Source organism: Neofelis nebulosa, chromosome 15 (assembly GCF_028018385.1).
Source record: "Neofelis nebulosa isolate mNeoNeb1 chromosome 15, mNeoNeb1.pri, whole genome shotgun sequence".
NCBI lineage: Eukaryota > Metazoa > Chordata > Mammalia > Carnivora > Felidae > Neofelis > Neofelis nebulosa.
Genome location: NC_080796.1, coordinates 64,151,860 through 64,173,582, shown reverse-complemented (window position 1 = coordinate 64,173,582; position 21,723 = coordinate 64,151,860). Strand labels below are relative to the sequence as shown.

At 37.8% G+C, this 21,723-nt stretch overlaps 1 protein-coding gene across 3 annotated transcripts in view; it reads right to left on the bottom strand.

Moving 5' to 3' along the window:
- MARK1 (microtubule affinity regulating kinase 1) overlaps nucleotides 1–21,723 on the bottom strand; it is a 120,378-nt gene that overhangs the window by 39,397 nt on the left and 59,258 nt on the right. For 2 of the 3 annotated variants that reach the window (XM_058701861.1, XM_058701862.1), the window contains exons 4-7: nucleotides 11,697–11,745; nucleotides 10,618–10,683; nucleotides 6,825–6,895; nucleotides 1,751–1,807 (exon numbers count right to left, since the gene is read on the bottom strand). In XM_058701861.1, the coding sequence (XP_058557844.1) occupies nucleotides 1,751–1,807; nucleotides 6,825–6,895; nucleotides 10,618–10,683; nucleotides 11,697–11,745 (243 nt within the window). Of the gene's footprint in view, nucleotides 1–1,750; nucleotides 1,808–6,824; nucleotides 6,896–10,617; nucleotides 10,684–11,696; nucleotides 11,746–11,784; nucleotides 11,840–21,723 lie in introns of those variants that run through there. The other variant, XM_058701863.1, reaches the window with a different exon arrangement.

Here is a 21,723-nt window from a genome sequence, read left to right as displayed (position 1 = left end):
CCAAGACAGTATTTTTAAGTATAATATGAACCAGGGCTAGTAGCTGACAGACAACCTGGGAAAAAAATGTAAAAAAGAAAAATAGACTCCTAGGTAAGGTACAATGAAAGTTCAGTTTGGAAGAAGAGAGAAAAAGGGGGGAAAAAAGACAAATATTTTAGCCCCAGGACCTTCTACTTCCATTAAAAAAAAAAAAAAAAAAAAAAAGAGGACACCTGTTTGGCCACACCGTTTCTTTCTTTTTAAAAATTATTTTATATTTTTAAATTTCTCTTTATTTATTTGAGAGAGACAGAGACAGAACGAGTGGGGAAGGGGCAGAGAGAGAGAGAGGGAGACAGAGAGAATCCCAAGCAGGCTCCACGCTGCCAGTGCAGAGCCTGATATGGGGATCGAACCCATGAAACTGTGAGATCAGGACCTGAGCCGAAATCAGGAGTGGGACGCTTAACTGACTGAGCTACCAGGCGCTCCTGAAATTATTTTATATTTTTAAATAAAAACGGTATATGTACTTAAGGCGTGCAACACGATGATTTGATATATATACACAGTGAAATGATTACAACAGCCAAGCTAATTAACATAGCGCCTCCTCATTTAGTTACCATTTTTGTATGTGTGATGACAGCATCCGAAATCTACTCTCTTAGCAAATTTCCCAGTATTCAATACAATATCGTTAACTTTTTGAATAGAACACTGAAAGCTCAGGCAGCCAAAGCAGAACTAAACAAGACTTCATTCAAACGGAAAAGCTTCTGCATAGCAAAGGAAAGGATCAACAAAAGGTATCCTATGGACTGGGAGAAAATATTTGCAAACCCTACATCTAATAAAGGATTAATATCTAAAATATATAAGGAACGCATACAACTCTGTAGCAAAAAACCAAACACCACAATGAAAAAATGAACAAAAGTCCCTCAACAGACATTTTCCCAAAGACGATACACAAATGGGCAACAGGTATATGAAAAGGTACGGGACGTCACTAACCTCCAGGGAATTGTGAATCACAACCACAATGAGATAACACTTTCCACCCGTTAGGGTGGCTATCATCAAAAGTATAAAAGATAAGGTGTGTTGGCAAAAATGTGGAGCCAAGGGACCCCTGCACACCGTTGGTGGGAACATAAACTGGTGGAGCCATTATGGAAAAGAGGACAGAGATTCCTCAGAACACTGAAAGCAGTCCTTCTCCTGGGTATGTATCCAAAGGAAATGAAAGGGTACCTTGAAGAGATATCTGTGCTCCCACATTCAAGGACACAAACCTTTCATGACTGTCACAACTTTTTGTTCTGAAGTATATGCTAGTTTACAGTCATCACATGCGTTGGACGTTCACAAAAACACTTAAAGACTTCCCGTTCCTCGAGCTTTACTGTGGAGAGTGGACACTGGCAGCACGTCACATAAACCTGGTCCTGTGCTCGCTACCTTCCTTCTGGCGGAATGGGATCTCAGGCATTTTTAGATGGGGACAAAGCTCCACACTGATCTATTACAACCAGCTCACTAATGGTGAATCAAATCCTCTAGCCTTTAATGCCAGATAACTTCTCCTTCGTATTTTCTTCATTTTCTCAGTGGAAATACTGCCTTCATGAAGTTGCTAGGAGGCAAATAGAAACCACTTTCCTCAGACAGAGCCCGGCACAATTAAGCAACCAAAAAGATGGCGCTCATACTACAAAGCAGCTGTTAACGATTTAGACTTTTTGTCATAGAATCAGTGGCTTACCTTAAGATCACGGTGAACAATGCACTTTTGATGGCAATACTGTACAGCAGATACAATCTAAAATAAATATTTGGATAAAAGATGTGTAATTATTTTATGGTAAAAACACCGCAATTTTCCTCCAATGATCACCTCCAACTAAGATAAATTACCAACTTAGATTTCAAAGTAATATTTCACCATTTCCCTGTTCTCTCAGCTCTGAAAACTATGTATGTTACACTTAAAATGGAAAAGGTCACTTTTTTCCAGTGTAGACACACAGCATTCTCTCACTAAAAGACACTAAAATATTTCTTTGTCAGAGTCCGTGAAGATTTCTGTGGGCTGTTATATTTCTCTGCTGACATGATCAAATGTGTGCAATTTGTAGTTCTGATCAAATGGCTTATTCTAATGTTGGGATAACAGCTTTGGCACACATGAATCAGTCTATTTTAGGAATCATTATCAAATGTGTTCAAGGCATGTTTTTTCAAGCGAGGCCAATCAAAGGGGTATCTGGCATTGTCCTGTACTTATTCATACATAAAGAAATATAAAGAAATGGGAAAATTGTTCGGCCTTAAAACGAAACCCAAGTATCAAAAAAAAAGAGGGAAAAATGAAATTTGATCTTAAAGCTGTTAGTAGGTCGGTCAGGCAGATTATTCTACCCCTGTAACTAGATATTGTATGCAATCATCATTTTTAACCATTACACAGGGTTCTTTGGGAACAAAGACTGAACAAGGAGGAACCCAATGGTAAGAGCCAAAGATACAAATGAGAAATAGGTTATAAACAATTCTATTATAGTTATTTTACTCCATAAAATAAAGACATTCAAAGAATCAGATAGTAATCAAGTTAAGAACTGTTTTGTACATGTAATCCCCTCTGATGTACAGGACGGCCATTTTAATTCACAGAACATTCACTTCTGTGGATTCAGTTAAATGGAAACACGCTATGAATGCTGAATACTGGTAAGGCATTTACAAGTGGAGATAGAAATGAGATTTTTAAAAGTCTAAAGATGATGTGAAGTATGACCACGCTAATAGAAATATGGGTTAAAAAACGTTCAAAGTAGAAGTGAGATTGATAGTTCAGTACTATAAAACTATTCTAATGTATATTAAAATGGTTCAGACAGAAACATGAATTCAAAACAAAATCAACACACAATGAGCAATATGTAATTCGATTAAGTTCTTTTTGATTCAACAGTTTACTGAGTACCTGCTACGTGCAAGAAAATGTGCTGGCTGCTAGGGGAACACAGAATGAACACGACATGGACCCTGCCCTTAAGGAGCTGAAAGTATGATTAGGAGAAAATATGTACATATCTTACATGTCTATGAGCAACCATAATACAAGGCAGAGTCATAGAAGCAGAGGTACAAAGAAGTGAGGGGAATCAAATTACATAAAGAACAATTTCAGTTAGAAATGCTGCCCGGAGTAGGTGATATTTGATCTAAGCCATCCTTGAATGACAGTACTAAGTATTTCAGGATGAGATTTGGTGATGGGGAGGCAGGGGCAAGGTGGTGAAATGTACTGATGTTGAGACAACACAATGTATTTGAAAAGTAGGTGGGAAAATGGTAATAGTGGCAGTAAATGTTGACAGGTTGGTAAAAACCTCCAAATTCCAAACTACACAGGTACCACAGAACCACTAAATGTTTTTAGGCAGAGCAACTGTGAACGAGTATGATCAATTTGAAGTGTAAATCCCTAAAATACAGCAGAATCTTGCAATGAATAGTTGTAAGTATTAATTTTCTTTCTTTTTTTTTTTAACATTTATTTATTTTTGAGACAGAGAGAGACAGAGTATGAACAGGGGAGGGGCAGAGAGAGAGAGGGAGACACAGAATCTGAAATGGGCTCCAGGCTCTGAGCTGTCAGCACAGAGCCCGACGCGGGGCTCGAACCCACGGACCGTGAGATCATGACCTGAGCCGAAGTCGGACGCCCAACCGACTGAGCCACCCAGGTGCCCCAGTATTAATTTTCTTAAATATGCTTTAAATTTCTAATATCCAATTTTCATTAAAACACATTTATTAGGCAAGAGATACACTTATATGTAAATATCGATACACCTTTTAGAAAATATTTATTTTTGAGAGAAAGAGAGATGCAGAGAGAGAGGGGGAGACAGAGGATCCAAAGCAGGTTCTGTGCTGATAGCAGAGAGACTGATGCAGGGCTCGAACTCACAAACCATGAGACCATGACCTGAGCTGAAGTCGGAGACTTTAACCGACTGAGCCACCTAGGCGCCTCCCAGGCACCCAGTATTAATACATCTTAATGAATATATTATAAGGCTATTTTTGTATCATGGATGACAGAAATTTGCTGATAATACTGGTTTTCAAGACACTCTGTCTTAGTAACAGTGAAGAAGGCATGTTATAGGTAATGATTCGGCTATCAAACATGCATTTCACATTAGACAGAATGATCTCTATGAAAGCGGTTCTAAAGGCATTTCTGCAATAAAAATCTCCTGAGCCTTAAAGTCTTAAGAATGGAAAGATAATTAAAGAGAATGCTCTGTATTAAGCATTTCATTCTCCCCAAACTCTATGACCTCTGACTTCTATCAGTTAAATATGGTGGCTTATAGTATTATGAAACTTACCTAGCAGGTACAATTTCTGCCATGAAAGAGACGTTCTGCCTTCTGTCTGACTCACTGCAAGAATCCCCCATTCACAAGCCTAAATTTTACTGCATTATTCTATGGCCAGATCCTTCCATCCCAAAACATTCTGTACCCCCTTAAGTAGGATGTAGGGACTTCCTTGTGATTGTTCTTTTTTGGATCTTGAAAACACGATTTACAATCAGGCCTGAACTGACGCTAAAAACCAGACATGTCAGTGTTTTGCTATGAGGTGCAAATGTTGCGTTGCTTTGCAATTAACTTGTAAGTGAGTCAGGAACTCCCAAGTTTTAAGTTTACTGTTATTGGAAGAGTGGAATCAATACTATGATTTTCTTGTAGGCCCTCAAAACTTTAGGAATAGAGGAGCACTGTATGGTCAATGACTGCTAAAGTTCTCTTAAATTGTCTCTGGATGATTCTAACAGCAGAGTCAAGGACATAGATATGTAAATACTTGCTAATATAGTACATTCCTAAACTGTTAAAAATTTTAAAGTAATTTCATGATACAGAGCAAATAAAAATAAATGTACATTTATTCTTTGTCTTAACTAAATTTATAAAGAAAAATACGCACCTCGAAAGGAAACTGAAAAACAAATATAACATATAACCTTTTGTCAAAATGACTACAAAACTGTGTGTAAGTGTATCCCTCATTTTAAAAAACATGAGTTACCTTTTTAATTCTGAAGGAAGACATATAAATAGTAAATACATTTAATATGTATAATAAATAATTATAAAGGAAATATTTCCTATTGCATTACATTTTAAATAGCAACATGAAGAATATGAAACTGATTTCAAAAAATAATTCAGACTCTATTTTTAAAATGAGCCAATGAGTAATTATGTGGATTTTATGACACTATCTACGTTCCAGCCTTCTACCCTGTTCCAACCCATCAGTAAAGATGGGCAAGTTCTTTATAATAGCAGGCACTGTCACCTTCTCTAATTTCACAGACTACCCGACACAGTTTTGTCCACACAGTATGATTTCAGTAAATAAATACAGCCAGCTGACTAAAAGGAACAAGAGTGAGTAGCAGCAGTCTATAAAATATACAGCAAGATCCCAGCGGAAACATTTAATGTCAACTGTCATTTTCTTGCTGATTGGCCACTAACTATAACTTCATGACTGATACTGAGAGAACAATGGCTTTTAAAGTGATGACTAGAGCTTTACTTAAGGTGAGCCTCTGGCCCAGGACAAGAGAGCCCTGAATGGTATGTCCAATTCTTTCATGTTGCGTCCTCATTATCAGTTGTCTTTAGATTTCAGACATTTTAGGATGAATGTTTGTAGGAATCCATCCTGAATAAAAGGGCCATACCTATCTTTGATATAAAGCATTTCACATATTATGCTCCAAAAAGTAATGACTCTGTGGGATAGCAACAACAGAGTTTTATAACACAAACTCACTTCATGATCAATTTGGAGAATACTATGTCAAAAACAGGTGAAACAGTTTTTTTTTTCTCTCTCTCTCTCCTCCAGAACTTTTAACTTCTTCAAATTGTTTATATGTTAACATACATGTAACATCTCTTAGAGGAGGCCTCTGTATAGGTATTCAGTGGATCCCAAACTTTTAACTGGAGAATGGGTATCCGTGCAGAAGTACTGAGCTAGTTTTAACTGAACTATTTTAAATTCACTAAGGTAAAGTTTGGGACACAGCAAGTTGCCTGATGAAATTTTACTTCCATAAATTTTATGAACAATTTATAATTCATTAATTGTCATTTCCATCATCATTTATAAAGTATGTTAATTTTAATCACTTCATTCCTAAAAATTAGAAGTAAATACCCTAGATGAACTTAAATTACTTTCTCTTATATTTTCTATAAAAAGTCATATTCAATTTGAACTGGAAATATAAACATCTTACCATATTCTTCTTCCACATTTGTAAGGCTTCTTGCCTACTTAACTAAATAAAATTGACCACAGTTTGTAAATCTACAAAAACATGAGTTCTAATACCAAGACATCTTTAATGACAAAAGAAAAGAGAATAATGTCTTTAAGCACAATGCATATATACTTCATACATGAAGCTAATAATACTTGATAATTATTGGATAAAGGATTAAATATTTCTTTTCTTAGTTTAGTCTATATTTCCAGAACTATCAATGAATTGTCTTACCTATAAGACATTTCACTATTTATCACCATCTAAAAATAACCATATGCAACTATTTTAAATTTGAATTCAGGAAGAACAAACTTCTTTTTCAGTTTCCCATTCTTTAAAAAGTATAAGATAGCAGGACTTTTCCTCTTTAAAATACCATGTACTCTGAAGTCCAGTTTGTGATACTGTGCGTTGTACAACACTAAAACAAAGTTTTAACAACAAAGTTGAAAACTACTTTCCATACCTGCCTAAATTTTGCACGGGCTTCTTTTTCTTTCATTCTTCCATGGGCAACTAAGTAATCAAATACTTCACCTGAATCAGAAAGGTAAAGCAATAAAATATACACAAATCTCCAATTAACAGTACAAGCAATGTCAAGTTCTTGCCTTGTTTTTAGAGCAGCTTTTGACCCACAATTTTCTGACAGTTTTATGTAAATCACAAACTACTACATGAATAGAAAAAAGAGGGAAAAATTACACACAGAATTGAGTGTCTGTAAGCAGCTTATGATTTAGCAAAACTCTTTTAAAAAATAAGTCATGAAAACATAACTGAGAAAACTTGCTTTCTGATTTCAAGTATTACATAAAAATACAGTCAACTCTTTATTGTGCATTCAAATAAAGGGAAGCCACAGCATGAGCAATCAAAAATTATACCTGGCGTTGTATTTGGGGGCTACGTGTCAAACAAAGTAACAAAAGTCATGTTACGTTGGATCTCTCTCTTTTAAATTCTACTTGTCATGGAGTCTGGGTCAAATTCCTTCTGACTGCTTCCATTCCCACTGATTTCGTGCTTTTCCTTCCTATACTCTGATTATGCTAGTCTCACTATACTCATTTCATCTATTTTGGTTCTTAACTACTTATGCAGAATTAAATCATCCGGTGTGTGTCTCCTATTACTCTGAACCAACTTCAACAATCATATCTGCCCTATCCCCAGGACAGAACACAAAGTGGGTAGATAATACATACTTGTTGAAATAATTCAAATGAGAAACTGTGGAAATTTCCTATTAGACCCATTACTTTACATGTATATAAGTTTTTTTTCATTTTTCTCTAGTTAATACTTGTAAAAAAAAAAAACCTAAATTACTAGTTACAATATTAAAAATAAAATATTTCAGTATAAGGGAGAAATTTACTTTTAATGTCCTTATAATTTACACCAGATAGATATACATGTCTATTTAAAACTCCTAAGATGGCTTAAGGCATTCTTGTAAATACAGCAGAGTGGTTAAAAACTCAGGATTTAGAATCAGACCAATTTTGTTATGAATCACTGTTTAGCCCTAAGTAGCTACTGGGAGACATGAGGAAGATTTCTCAACTTTAAGATCCTGCTTCTATTTACTGCCTATCTCACATGGCTGTTATAAGGATTAAATGAAATAATGCATGTGCTTAGCACAGTGACTGGCATACAGTAAGCACTCAATAAATTATACATTTGTATCTCAGTATACAGTAAATTGTATGTATGTGTGTGTGTGTGTGTGTGTGTGTGTATGCAAGATCAATCCTAGGATATCAATAAAACATTAAAAACCAAATACGTAATGATGTATGTCAGATGAAACTAATACACCTACAGTGTCAGACAACATATGATACCAGGCATACTTAAATGACTGAATGGGATGATGAAAATAGACGTGAGTGGATGCTCTAGTTGACCCATCACAGTAATTAATTCCAGATATGTGAGTTTGGGCTGGGAAAGACATATGCGAGAATTCAAAAATATGGACTGCTCTTAAGTTCTGCCTAGGACATCCATAGCCCAGATGTTTACAAGACTTAGTCCTTCACTAATTATATATTGCTTGTTTATGATTTGCTTCCCCCAAAGAATGTAATCTTCTTGAGGGCAGGGACTTTGTGTTTGCTCACCCATGTGTTCCCAGCAGCTAGAATAACACGTGGTACATAACAAACATCTAATAATGTTTGCGTGAACAAAAGAAGAAATAAAACACACCATTCCAGAGCAGCCGAACACATACTTTTAATAGGTTCTTTGGGATTAAATGTGGTTCAGAATCATAAAGGAGTTCCCTGCCTACCTAATCACAGAAAATCTGCTCCATTAGTGAACCAGAATCAAAACTGATCTAAATACCCCTGACAAAGAAGCAGCTGTCTGACTCAACTCTTTTTCTCATGACAGATTCAATCCTAAAATATCTAGAAATTTCAGAGGAAAAATATTAAGTGTTGATTATAAAAGTTACCTTGCCAGTTATAGATTAAAAAGGCAAGAAAATGATTCCAGGTTTAGCACCACAGAACCATGACGGTTTTGTTAGAGGATCACTAACGGGCAAGACTCGGCGAAAACCTACCACTAGAAATCAGAACTGAATGAGAGAGCACCTGGTATGGGCTGAACTCCGGTAAACACCTCTGCACACTGTACCCCACGGCCCTTCCTCACTGTGCTACTGAAGGAGAGCGGTGAGGATCCCACGCGCTCTCTGTTCCTCCAGCCACTGCTCCCCTTCATCAGCGCCAATACAGAGCTGACTGCACTTCCCGTTTATCGTTAAACAGCATACATATTAATATTAACACAGCCTGGCGGTGGTGCCCCTTCATAAAAACAGAAGTGTCCACCGATTTTTAGCAGTCTGTAATTTCTCATATCAAAGCTTATCTAGCCCCTTTCTCTACACTTTAGATCACCAAACGGGGGAAAAAAAAGAGTCTGAGTGAACTAAAAATAACACCCAGGGTTCCCACGCTGACAAATTGTTCTATAAAATCTAACTAAAGGATAGAAAGAGAAATAATCCATTATGTGGTATCCATACATTCACTAATTTTATTACAGACCTACATCTCATACAAATTTGCATGGCTGTATTAATATTTTTAAAAATCCTATAATAATAAGCCTTAATGACATAGGTTTTCACGTTAAGTCAAAAAACCTACATTAAAATACTTTCAGGATGAGAAAAGGCTTTGCAAAAAACCAAACCTACTGAAACTTTCAGTTTGCATTAAAAACTGAAAAAGCTATTAAAATAGATGTAACATTTATAGTAAACATTTTTAGAAATCTAAGAAACAGTACAAAAATACATAGTTTAGGTATAATAGACTAGAATAAATCCTCTTTATTCTTACATACAAATCTACACATTAGCTAAAAGGATCAACACTAAATTCAACCCTAAGTTTTTCTACTGATTAGCAAAAAAGTTAATTAGCCACAGTGGTTTACATAATTTCAGCTGCTCTCCTCTTTTTCAATTGCTTAACACCTGCAAGCATTCTGTTTTACTGGTTCAATGATTTAGCTTCAGAAATTTTTAAATGTGTTTCTAAGAAAGTTCTGTGCCTCAAAGTCACAACAGTACCTTTGAGCCAACATCTGTCTCCTTTGAGGGCAAGTGTGGAAGATGAAGCTGCCTTTGTTATATACCAGTGTTTGAATCCTTCCCATTTTCGACACTACGTAGTCAAAGTATCCATTACATTCGACACATGCATCTGTATTTCTCTGTCAACTCAGTCCTCTAACTTATAACGTGTATAAATCGATACTTGTTTAAATCGAGACATTTTATGGATTATCTTGAAAATCCATGTATATTGAGACTCTGTCATATGTGACCAACCTCTGGCCCAGAACACACTCTTACTATAAACTTTATCAGATACACTGTGAATGTGAAATTTCCTTATAGCCAAGTGCTTCTAATCACAATATTATGACATACTATAATATGTAGAGAAGAGAATCAAAACATTCACAACAATGTAAATTTAGGGTTTTGAAAAATGTCTTTAGGCAATTTTAGGTAAGCCAAAAATCCAACTTTTAAATGTAGGATCAATAGGTCTTGAGAGCAAACACTGAATTTTCCTTAAGATATACCACTTAAAAGCATTTTAAATAAAACTGCCGATTCATTAGTAACAGTGAACACATAAGTGTTATAATAAACCTTTGGGTGTTGATAGTTCTGTATGTCTCATCAAAGATAACTTTTCCACCCCCCCCATCCTTACCCCCACTCGCATACTCCATGACTAAATAGAGGGTCTTCTCCGTTTCAATAACTTCAAACAATTTTACTGAAAAAAAAATTAGAGATATAACTGTAATTGTTAGCATATATGGGATATGCTTTAAGAAAACTTAAGGTAATCCTAAGCCGGTGGAAAATCTGAGTATTTACTAAAAATTATTAATGACAATTTTAAACTGAAAAATTCTCTCAAAGGTAATTGCTACTGTGGAAGAAAACCACTTACCACAAAGTGATTTGGAACCAAATCTGTTGGGTCAAAAGAGTTAAGTTTCTGGGATTAAAAACCATTACTTTTTCTAATGAGAAGAATATAATAAAAAGGAGAAGCTTAAAATCAGGATAAAATTTTAACTAAAGCTTAAAAGAGACTGTATTATAACAACACATATGTTGTACTATCATAAAACGACCAATCTTTGGTACAGAAACATAAATATTCTATAATTATTTGGTATTATAAAAGTTTTTGGTTAAAAAAAACACCAAATTATCAGACTTACATAGTTGAAATGATATACCACAAAGAATCACATTAATATCTCTAGTAAATATAATATTTTTAAATGTGAAAGAAACAAGTGTTTAGAAAATGGGCAGGTTAAAAGAAGAATTACTTTTTCCTTCTTATCATCCATTGACTTGATATGTTACATGTATGTAATCAATCTATTTATTTGTAAATGTAGGGGAAAACCAGAACTTATAGGAATAAATTCACTAAAATTGAAATCAACCCTATTTTCTTTAAAATTCAAATTAGTTATTTTGCCCTATGATCAAACCTAAATGCATATTATCAAATTATCTGGAATTCATTTCTTATAAACACTGCAATGGCAAGCAATCTCTATTTAGGGCAATTTAGAAAGGAGATACAAAAAATATTCATATGCATTAACTCCAAGTCAAATATATTATTTTAATGGAGAGCTTAAGACAGCAACGCAGTAGAAAATAGCCATTTGCAGCCTTCAATTTCTATAAAATTCTACCTTTTCAAATAGTCTCAAATTAAGGAATATACTTCATCATTAATTGTATACATAAATTTCATACCTATGTTAGGATGATTTAATATCTTCATTATTCGTACTTCTCGAAACAACTGTTAAAGAAAACAGGTAGACATATTTCTGTTAAAACCATTCGCTTGAAGAAATTCATCTTCGTACAAGACACTAGAAGATCCTGGTAATGAGCTAAGAAAGAAACAAGAGATTTGTTTCTCAGATTGACCTCTACCTTTGCTGAGACTCGATTTCCAGGACAATTATAATGAGATGAACTCAGATGGTTCTGTTTGCATGTGTACATGTGTGTGAATACACCACATACAATAAAACTTGCACTTTTATTTGACTACTCTTCATTACTGGCAATAAAAGAAAAATACTGTGGAAATGAAACTAAATGATCTCTCACATGATTTTTATCCAAAACCAAGCTTCCTTGGAGGCTGGGGTTGTGGGGAGGGGAAGGGGGTGGTGGTTCTGATACTTTGGTCACCTCTACTGGTTGATCAGGCACTTTATGAAAGATTAAATGATATAAACCTACACTAAGTAAAATTTGAAAAGGAAACAAGACTATTTTCAGTAGCATTTTTAAGGAGACTTGTATAATAGTAAAGGACAATAAAAATTTATTTACCACATTATATAAAGCCAAAACATACTGAAAATAAGTCACTTGAAACACGGATGTTAAAAATTCATGCCTTTTATTTTTCAATATAGGGCCCATTTTTCAAAAGTGTGATCTGGCATTTTTTTGCTCTATGCCGTCTTTTGAGTACATGTTAAGTTCAGAATCAAGCATCTAGTTCAGGAAAACAGAAGGGCCAATAACTGATAATATTCGAAAAAAGTCTATATTATGACATATGATCTAAGGTTAATGCTTTCAGAGGGGACATTTCTCCAAGGAAGACATACAAATGGCCAGAAAGAATGTGAAAAGAAGCTCAACATCATTAATCATTAGGGAAATGCAAATCAAAACCACAATATGAGGTAACCCTTCAGACTCAGGATGGCTACTATTAAACAAAACAAAATAACAAGTCTTGGCAAGGATGTGGTTAAAGTGTATACACCTAAAAGCAGGGACTCAAACAAGCATTTGTTGTACACCTACGTTCACAACAGCTAAAAGGAAGAAGCAGCCCGAGTTTCAACTGATGAATAAATGAACAAAATGTCGTATATACATACAATAGAATAATAATGTCTTTTTTTTTAAATTAATAAAACAATTTTTTTAATTTTGAGAGAGAGCATGCACGAGTGAGGGAGGGGCAGAGTGAGGGAGGGGCAGAAAGAGAGAAGGAGAGGGAGAATCCCAAGCAGGCTCTGTGCTATCAGCACAGAGCCTGATGCAGGGCTTGATCCCATAAACTGTGAGATCACGACCTGAGCCGAAACCAAGAGTCAGACGCTCACTCAACTGAGCCACCCAGGCACCCGGGATAACATTCAGTCTTAAAAAGGAAAGACACTCTGACATACACTAAGATGGACAAACCTTGAGGACATTAGGCTAAATGCAATAAACCAGTTGCAGGAGGAGAAATACCATATGATTTCCCGTGTATATTAGGTATGTAGAATAAGGTCAAACTAATAGACACAGAAGTCAGCCAAGGCCTGGAGTGACTGAGGCAAAGAGTTTCACTGTCTAATGGGTATAGAGTTCTCAGTTTGGAAGATGAAAAAAGTTCTGGAGATGGCTGGTGGTGATGTGTGCACAATAATATGAATGTATTTGACACCACTGAACTGTGTTTAAAAATGGTTAAAATGGTAAATCTTTGGTGTACTTTAACACAAGTTAAAAACAGAATATAATGTGTTGATATGCCTCAAAAAATTTCACACCAATGATAAACCTACATAAGGCTTATCTACCACTAAAATCTCATCCTAGCTCTCCTCCACATCTACAGAAACTTGGGAGTCATCCTTAACTACATGCCTCCCCGAAGTCTGCACATCAGATCTATCACCAAGACCTACTGACCCGACCTCCAAAATTCATCTCACATCTGTCAACTTCTATCTATCCATACAGGCAACACTGTCACACTGGATCCCATAGGTCTCTATACGTCCATTCTGCATTCTCTTTTCTGTCCTCCCATCCTCCAACCCATTAACCATGCAGCACTACACTGCTGATCACCACTGCTGATTTTCCAATGCCATTAGAACAAGATCTTCAACATGGGCTACCAGGCCTTGAAAATCAGTATCTTGCCTACCTTGCCATGCTTATCTCATGACACTATGTACCATCGACATGGACGTCTCCTAGATGGACTTCACTTAAGGCAACCAGCCATCTTTCTCAGCTGAACTTGCTAAGATCCCTCACTACTCAGGGCCTTTGCACACGCTCTTCCCCCCTCTGCCTGGAATGAATGCTCTTCCTTCACTTTTTGAATTATGAAATATTTCAAATTTGTTAAAAAGTACAGAAACAAATATAGCACTTACCTCCGTATTCACTAAGATTAAACAACTTATGTTAATGTTCTGCAATATTTTCATGAGATTTTATTTTTAAGAAAAATTATGAATTTTAATTATTTAATAAAATATGAAGACATTAATCATTCTAGTCATAGCTAGGGTATCCCTCTCTCTCTTTTTCTTCCTCCCCATCCTAGGTAAAACCACTACCCTAATGCTGGTATATAACAAGCTATAAGCTTTTATTAATTTTCGATAGTGCATATATAAATAGCAATATTAACTTTTTTGTTTTAAACTTTATATAAGTGGAGTCATATTGAATATATCTCTCTAAACTTATTTTTTCTTCAACATTATGTTTCTTTGTTCTACCCCTGGTATGTATTGATCTGGTCCATTTACTTTAATTGCCATGTTCCATTACAGTACATGAGGAAACTACAGTTTATACACTGTTCTATTGAGGATGCTTAACTTACTGATGTATTTTCCCTACTGCAGTCAGTGCTATAACGAAAATTCTTGACACGTTCACGGGAAGTCCATCGTTTACATTAGGGTTCACTCTCGGTGTTGTACATTCCAGGGGGTTCAACAAATGTATAATGACACGTATCCAACACTACAGTATCACACAGACTAGTTTCACTGCCCTAGATATCCCCCATGCTCCACCTACTCACCCTTCCCTCCCATAAATCCCTGACAACCACTAATCTTTTTTTACTTTTTCCATAGTTTTACCTCTTGAGACGATCATACGGCTGGAATCATGGAATATGTGACCTTTTCAGATTGACTTCTTTCACTTAGTTAATACACATTCAATGTTCCTCCGTGTCCTTCCATGACTTGACAGAGCATTTATTTTTAGCACCGAATGATATTTCATTGTATGGATGTACCAGTGTATTTATCCGTTAACCTACATCTTGATTGCGTCCAAGTTTTGACAATTACGAATAAAGCTGCTGTAAACCGTGTGCAGGTTTTTGTGTGGATGTAAGTTTGTAACTCATTTGGGTAAATGGCAAGCGGGATGACTGGTGGATTTTACGGTTAGGTATGTTTAGTTCTGTAAGAAACCACCAGACTGTCTTCCAAAGTGGCCATGCCATTTTATATTCCCACCAGCAATGGGAGTTCTCATTACTCTACATCCTTAGCAGTATTTGGCGTTGTTAGTGTTTTGTATTTTCACATTCTAATAGGTGTGTGGTGGCATCTCACTGTTGTTCAAATTTCCAATTCCTAATAACAGACGGTGTTGATCATCTTTCCATATGCTTATTTGCCATCTATATGTTTTCTTTGATGAGATGTCTGTTCAGATCATTCGACCACTTTTTAATTGGTTGTTTGTTTTCCTGAGTCTTTTCAAGCCAATTTTCGCGCCTGCATTTCCAACAATACCAGATGCCTGTGGATAGTAGTGAACATGGATTGTTCATCAAACACCTTTTTGTTTCTACTTTGCACCATCAGAGAACTGGGTCATTCTCATGAGCAGTCCTGGAGGCCCTGGGCAGAGGGGACCAGAAATCACATACCCTCACTTCCTCCTTGAGGCTCTCAGGGAGACTGGTGGTCTGAGTGGTTGGTCTGAGTGGGGTGCTCAGGTCAGCAGAGGGAACCATGTCCAGGGGGTACCAGACATAGGACTGAGGAGATGCCACCCCTGCCCAGACTTGTGAGGACTGATGGCAGAGGTAGAGTCCCGAGGGATCTCCTGTGTTCTGGGTGAGGAGTCCCCTCAGAACACACACAGGGTTCTTTTTTTTTTTTTTCGGGGGGGGGGGAGACAGAGAGAGACAGAGCACAAGTGGGGGAGGGGCAGAGAGAGAAGGAGACACAGAATCCAAAGCAGGCTCCAGGCTGTCAGCACAGAGCCCAATGCAGGGCTCGAACCCATGAACCGTGAGATCATGACCTGAGCCGAAGTCGGACGCTTAACCGACTGAGCCACCCAGGTGCCCCCACAGCGTTCTTACCTTAGCTGCTGACACCATCTAGGCCTCCCCTGTCTACTTACCTAATGCCCCCCTCCTCTGAACAAGACCCTTACCTCCCTGAGAGTCCCAAAGAAGTAAAAGAGGAAGTACCTCCCAAAGAGGAAGTAAGGGGCCCATCATCACGTCACCTTTGCCCAGGGACTCACTGGGCTGACGGCACGTGCAGGACTCCGTGGGTTAGATTTTCAGAAAACGTGTACTTTTGGTTTCAAACTTTTTTTTTCTCTTGCTACAGCACATTAGCAGATAAAATTCACACACTAGTAGATAAAATTTACATGTGAGCATATTATAAAGAATAAACACAAATAGTCCCTGTTTTGGTTTTGCTATACGATACAGGTTTTAAAGTAGCTGGACTGGCTATCAATATGAGCAGCAATACTGTAAGTTTCATTTGCATTCTTCAGTATTATCACTATCGTGTCTTTGCAACAGGAAAGTGCCCAATACCAATCTTGTTCTCTACGCTTACATATAAATAAACTGCCTGTTTTCTTTACTTAGTCTTGCTTTCTTATTAAGACTTCACCTGTTAACTTGTTGTATCTGACTATAAAAGCACAACTCACCAGCACTGCAGTACAGAAGCCTGTAACTGGCCCCCACATCCCCTCTGCAAATCTAACGTGCACCATCCGAGCACCCTCAACATTCAGTCCACGGTGCGCCCCGCATCCTTGCACTCCTTAAGTTGAACAGAATGCTTGCCAGAGGTGATCTAGGTCCCAAACATATTTGTCGGGTATACGTGTTACTGTAAATAGATAATTTAACTAGTATATCTGTTTTCTTCTTTTGTTCTTAATTTCTATTTATTTTTTAAATGTATATCCAAGTTGGTTAGCATATAGAGCAAAGACGATTTCAGGAGTAGATTGCTTAATGCCCCTTACCCATTTAGCCCACCCCCCTCCCACAACCTCCCCAGGAACCCTCTGTTTGTTCTGCATATTTAAGTCTCTTATATTTTTGTCCCCCTCTCTGTTTTTATATTATTTTTGCTTCCCTTCCCTTATGTTCATCTGTTCTGTGTCTTAAAGTACTCATATGAGTGAAGTCATATGAGATTTGTCTTCTCTAATTTCGCTTAGCGTTAACACCCTCTAGTTCTATCCACGTAGTTGCAAATGGCAAGATTTCATTCTTTTTGATTGCCAAGTAATACTCCATTGTATATCTATTTCACATCTTCTTTTTTTTTTCAATTTTTTTTAACGTTTATTGATTTTTGAGACAGAGAGAGACAGAGCATGAACAGGGATGGGTCAGAGACAGAGAGGGAGACACAGAATATGAAACAGCTTCCAGGCTCTGAGCTGTCAGCACAGAGCCTGATGCGGGGCTCGAACCCACGAACTGCGAGATCATGACCTGAGCTGAAGTCGGACGCTTAACCAACTGAGCCACCCAGGTGCCCCTATCACATCTTCTTTATCCATTCATCTGCTGATGGACATTTGGGCTCTTTCCATACTTTGGCTATTGTTGGTAGTGCTGCTATAAACATTGGAGTGCATGTGCCCCTGTGAAACAGCATACCAGTATCCCTTGGATAAATACCCCATAGCGCAATTGCTAGGTTGTAGGGTAGTTCTATTTTTAGTTTTTTTGAGGAACCTCCATACCGTTTTTCAGAGTGGCTGCACCAGTTTGCATTCCCACCAGCAGTGCAAAAAAGATCCTCTCTCTCAACATCCTCGCCAACATCTGTTATTGCCTGAGTTGTCAATGTTAGCGATTCTGACAGGCGTGAGGTGGTATCTCACTGTGGTTTTGACTTGTATTTCCCTGATGATGAGTGATGTTGAGCATTTTTTCATGTGTCGGTTAGCCACCTGGATGTCTTCTTTGGAGAAGTGTCTATTCATGTCTTTTGCCCATTTCTTTGCTGGATTATTTGTTTTTTGGGTGTTGAGTTTGAGAAGTTATTTATAGATTTTGGATACTAACCCTTTATCTGATAGGTCATTTGCAACTATCTTCTCCCATTCCATCAGTTGCCTTTTAGTTTTCCTGATTGTTTCCTTTGCTGTGCAGCTCTTTATTTTGATGAGGTCCAAATAGTTCATTTCTGCTTTTGTTTCCCTTGCCTCTGGAGACGTGTTGAGTAAGAAGTTGCTGCGGCCAAGGTCAAAGAGGTTTTTGCCTGCTTTCTCCTCCAGGATTTTGATGGCTTCCTGTCTTACATTGAGGTCTTTCCTCCATTTGGGGTTTATTTTTGTGTATGGTGTAAGAAAGTGGTCCAGGTTCATTTTTCTGCATATCGCTGTCCAGTTTTCCCAGCACCACTTGCTGAAGAGACTGTCTTTATTCCATTGGATATTCTTTTCCTGCTTTATCAAAGATTAGTTGGCCCTACGTTTGTGGGTCCATTTCTGGGTTCTCTATTCTGTTCCATCGATCTGAGTGTCTGTTCTTATGCCAGCACCATACTGTGTTGATGATTACAGCTTTGTAATACAGCTTGAAGTCCGTATATTCGCTTTCTATCGCTGAATAAGAAATTACCACACTCTAGCAACTTGTAACGACACACATTTATCATCTCACGGTTTCTGTGCATCAGTAGGGCTTCATTGGGTCCTCTGGCTCCCATCGAGGTGCTGCAGTCTCATCTAGGGGTCTGACTGGGGAGGAATCCATTTCCAAGCTAACCCAGGCTGCAGCTTTAGGACTGAGGATGCTGGTTTCTTACTTGCTCTCGAGCAGAGGCCACCCTTACCTCTTAGAGACTGCTTACATGTCCTTGCCAAGTTAGGCTTCTCCAACATGGCTGTTTACTATATTCAAGCCAGCATGGATAATCTTTAGGGCATTTTGGCTAGAAAGGCAGTTTTATATAACATAATGTAATCATGGGAGTGAAATCCCATCACCTTTTCCATATTCTGTTGGTTAGAAACAAGTCAATGGTCCCGCCCACATTCAAGGGGAAGGGATTATACAAAGGTGTGAACACCAGAAGTGGGGATCACAGGCAGTTGCCTTAAAGTTTGTCCAATACAATTAAATGTTACACAAACCAATGAATTCAAGTTTGTTGTTTAACAAAAACCAAAACAAAACAACACACACAAAAAAACACAAAAAAAATCTGTAAATTCTAGATAAAAGCTGCTAGAGAAATTGCTGCCCACTTAAGTGTGGGCAGAATAAATATCAAAGATTAAAATAAAATCTTGGGGCTGCTCTCAGATCATTCCTGGGTATCTTTAAATTATCATTAATTAAAAAATAAATTAATTAAAAAAATTATTTTATTAATTAATTAAAATAAAAAAAATAATTAATTAAAAAAATAAAATAAACCTGGAAATAGCAGCAAGTGTGAGTTTAGGGGTGAGATTTGTGCAAGATGAACAAAGCTAAATGCCAATCAACAGGCCCAAACTAAGAAGGGGGGGTGGGGTGGGGGAGAAACCTTGGCCTTAAATGGCCTTAAATTGTTCAACGGTATACACTGATGTGTTCAATTTAAATGTTAAATATCTATATAAGTTTTCATAATTCCTCCCTTTACCATACTTTTTCAATTAACCGCTCCTTACGGCAGGCAAAAGAGGGTTTCCACCTTATTTTCTCCAGAAAGTGGCCCAGGGAGTGTAGCGTGTCATGCCATACGAGCTCTGATTCCAGCTCCTCTTCCTTCTCTTCTGCCTCAAGGAAGCACATAGGATTCCAGGTGTGTAGACAATGTCGTCACAAGGATAATCTTGAGGTTATTTCTCATTAATTTTTATGAAATTACCGGCAAATGTGGTGGTTTACTCTTGGAAGCAAACTGGTTGAGACATACCCTAGAACTAATGAAAACATGCCGATGCCTCCCGGCAGCTCCACGTCTGACAACATGCTCCACGTCTGCCATTCTAAAGGAATGGCTTAGCTGTACATGCTTCAAGCACTTCTCCACAGATACTGGGGTTTGCTTGTTGGTTTGTTCGTTCCCTAAGCTGGGTTTTGGACTGGCACTGAATTCACGAACGCGGTCCCTGACAAGAACCTAGAATTTAGCCCTTGTGTTCTACCAAGAAGTGAGATGAGCTGGGGAGAGGATTACAATGATCTTGTGAACATTAGGGCATACCTGAACAGAAGTACCACGCCACCGCCATCTGGAGATGAAGCAGGAGAAACAGTTACAGGAAGGGCCAAAGTTCTCATAAGGTAATTTCTTATTCCAGTTAAAAAATTAAGACCTAGTCATTGGATTCCTGTATCTCAAAGATGTCTTCAATGTACTGTTCTATCCTTAGTTTCCTCTCCTTCAGTAATTGTTGACAAGAAGCGAGGAAAAAACCGTAATAAGCAAGAGCACGAATGTCTGTGTGGGTCGGGTGTGTGAAGGCTAAAAATGACAGGCAACAGTGGAAAGACCAAGAGTGGCTGCTGTTGGAAGAGCGATCAGTGTGTGTTAAGGGGCATCCCGACTCAGGATGATCAAACGCCAGTGGCCTGACCTACCAATCACCCTTCCTCCCAAAGAAACACTTCAGTTGTCAGCTAGATATGGGTCATTAACACTCCAAATCCAGAGAGCTGGGACCAACTGCACAGTAGCACATGGCTTGAGTAAAGGTCTAAGATGTCTCTTCCTCTTCGCGACTCCCCTCGTGCCCTTCCCTAAACTGCAATATTCCAGCTGGCTGCACACAGGAAAGAGACGGGACTAATTAACCACCTCAGCTGCCCGAGTCAAAGGGAGCAGGGAGAGACAGTGAGCCACATGTCTGTGATCTTTTAGCTCAGAGAAGACCTTTATCAGTGAGGGTGCCAATCTTACCAGTGCCTGCTATTCCGGACTATTCTAAGAAAGGTGGACAGGGCTGAGGGGAGAAGGAGAGCTGAAAATTTAGACCATGATAAGTTTACCTTGAGATAGACAATTATCGTTAAAAAAAAGTCAATTATCACATGTATCATACGCCCAGGTACAAGTCAGGAACACAAAGGTTTGCAAACATATTAAATAGTCCCACAGCACTAGTTGAGTTTCTGATTCTAATTTGTAGTTCATTTCCCTTGCTCGCTTTCAAACTGTGACATCACGATGTTCCTAGCATTCTCAAACTTAGCAGGAAAGCTCCGAATTCGCTAATACCCTCCAAACTTACTATTTCAACTTTGCTGTGGGCTGGAAATTGAGGCTAGGGTTTGTTCAAATTCTGTGCGCCGAATTAGAGAAATGAGTGCTGAGTGAAGGCTTGCGATGGGTTTTCTCTAACTAAAAGGCAGGGAGGGACCTCAGTGTTTGGACTTTGTGACAGCTATTCTCGCTGTTCAGAGGCCTTTGTTTCCTTCTTGGTCCCTGGTGTTGTTCCAGGTAACTGAAGTTAGTAAACAAGAGAGATATTTACTTTTCAATTCAGTCCTTTTTGTTAGGGCTTAAGGTCAGGATCAAACTCCATCAGTGTTAATCAGTATTTGCCTCAATTATGAGCATTTTCTTTTTCTCCTCTCAACTGTTCTCTTCCTTCCTGCCTCTTTTTTTTTTTTTTTTTTGGTGGTGGGAAAAATCGGTTATATTTAGAAGTAGCCACGTGGATATGGCTTAGACAATCCTCGTTCTATTTACACCCGAAGTATCATAGTCAG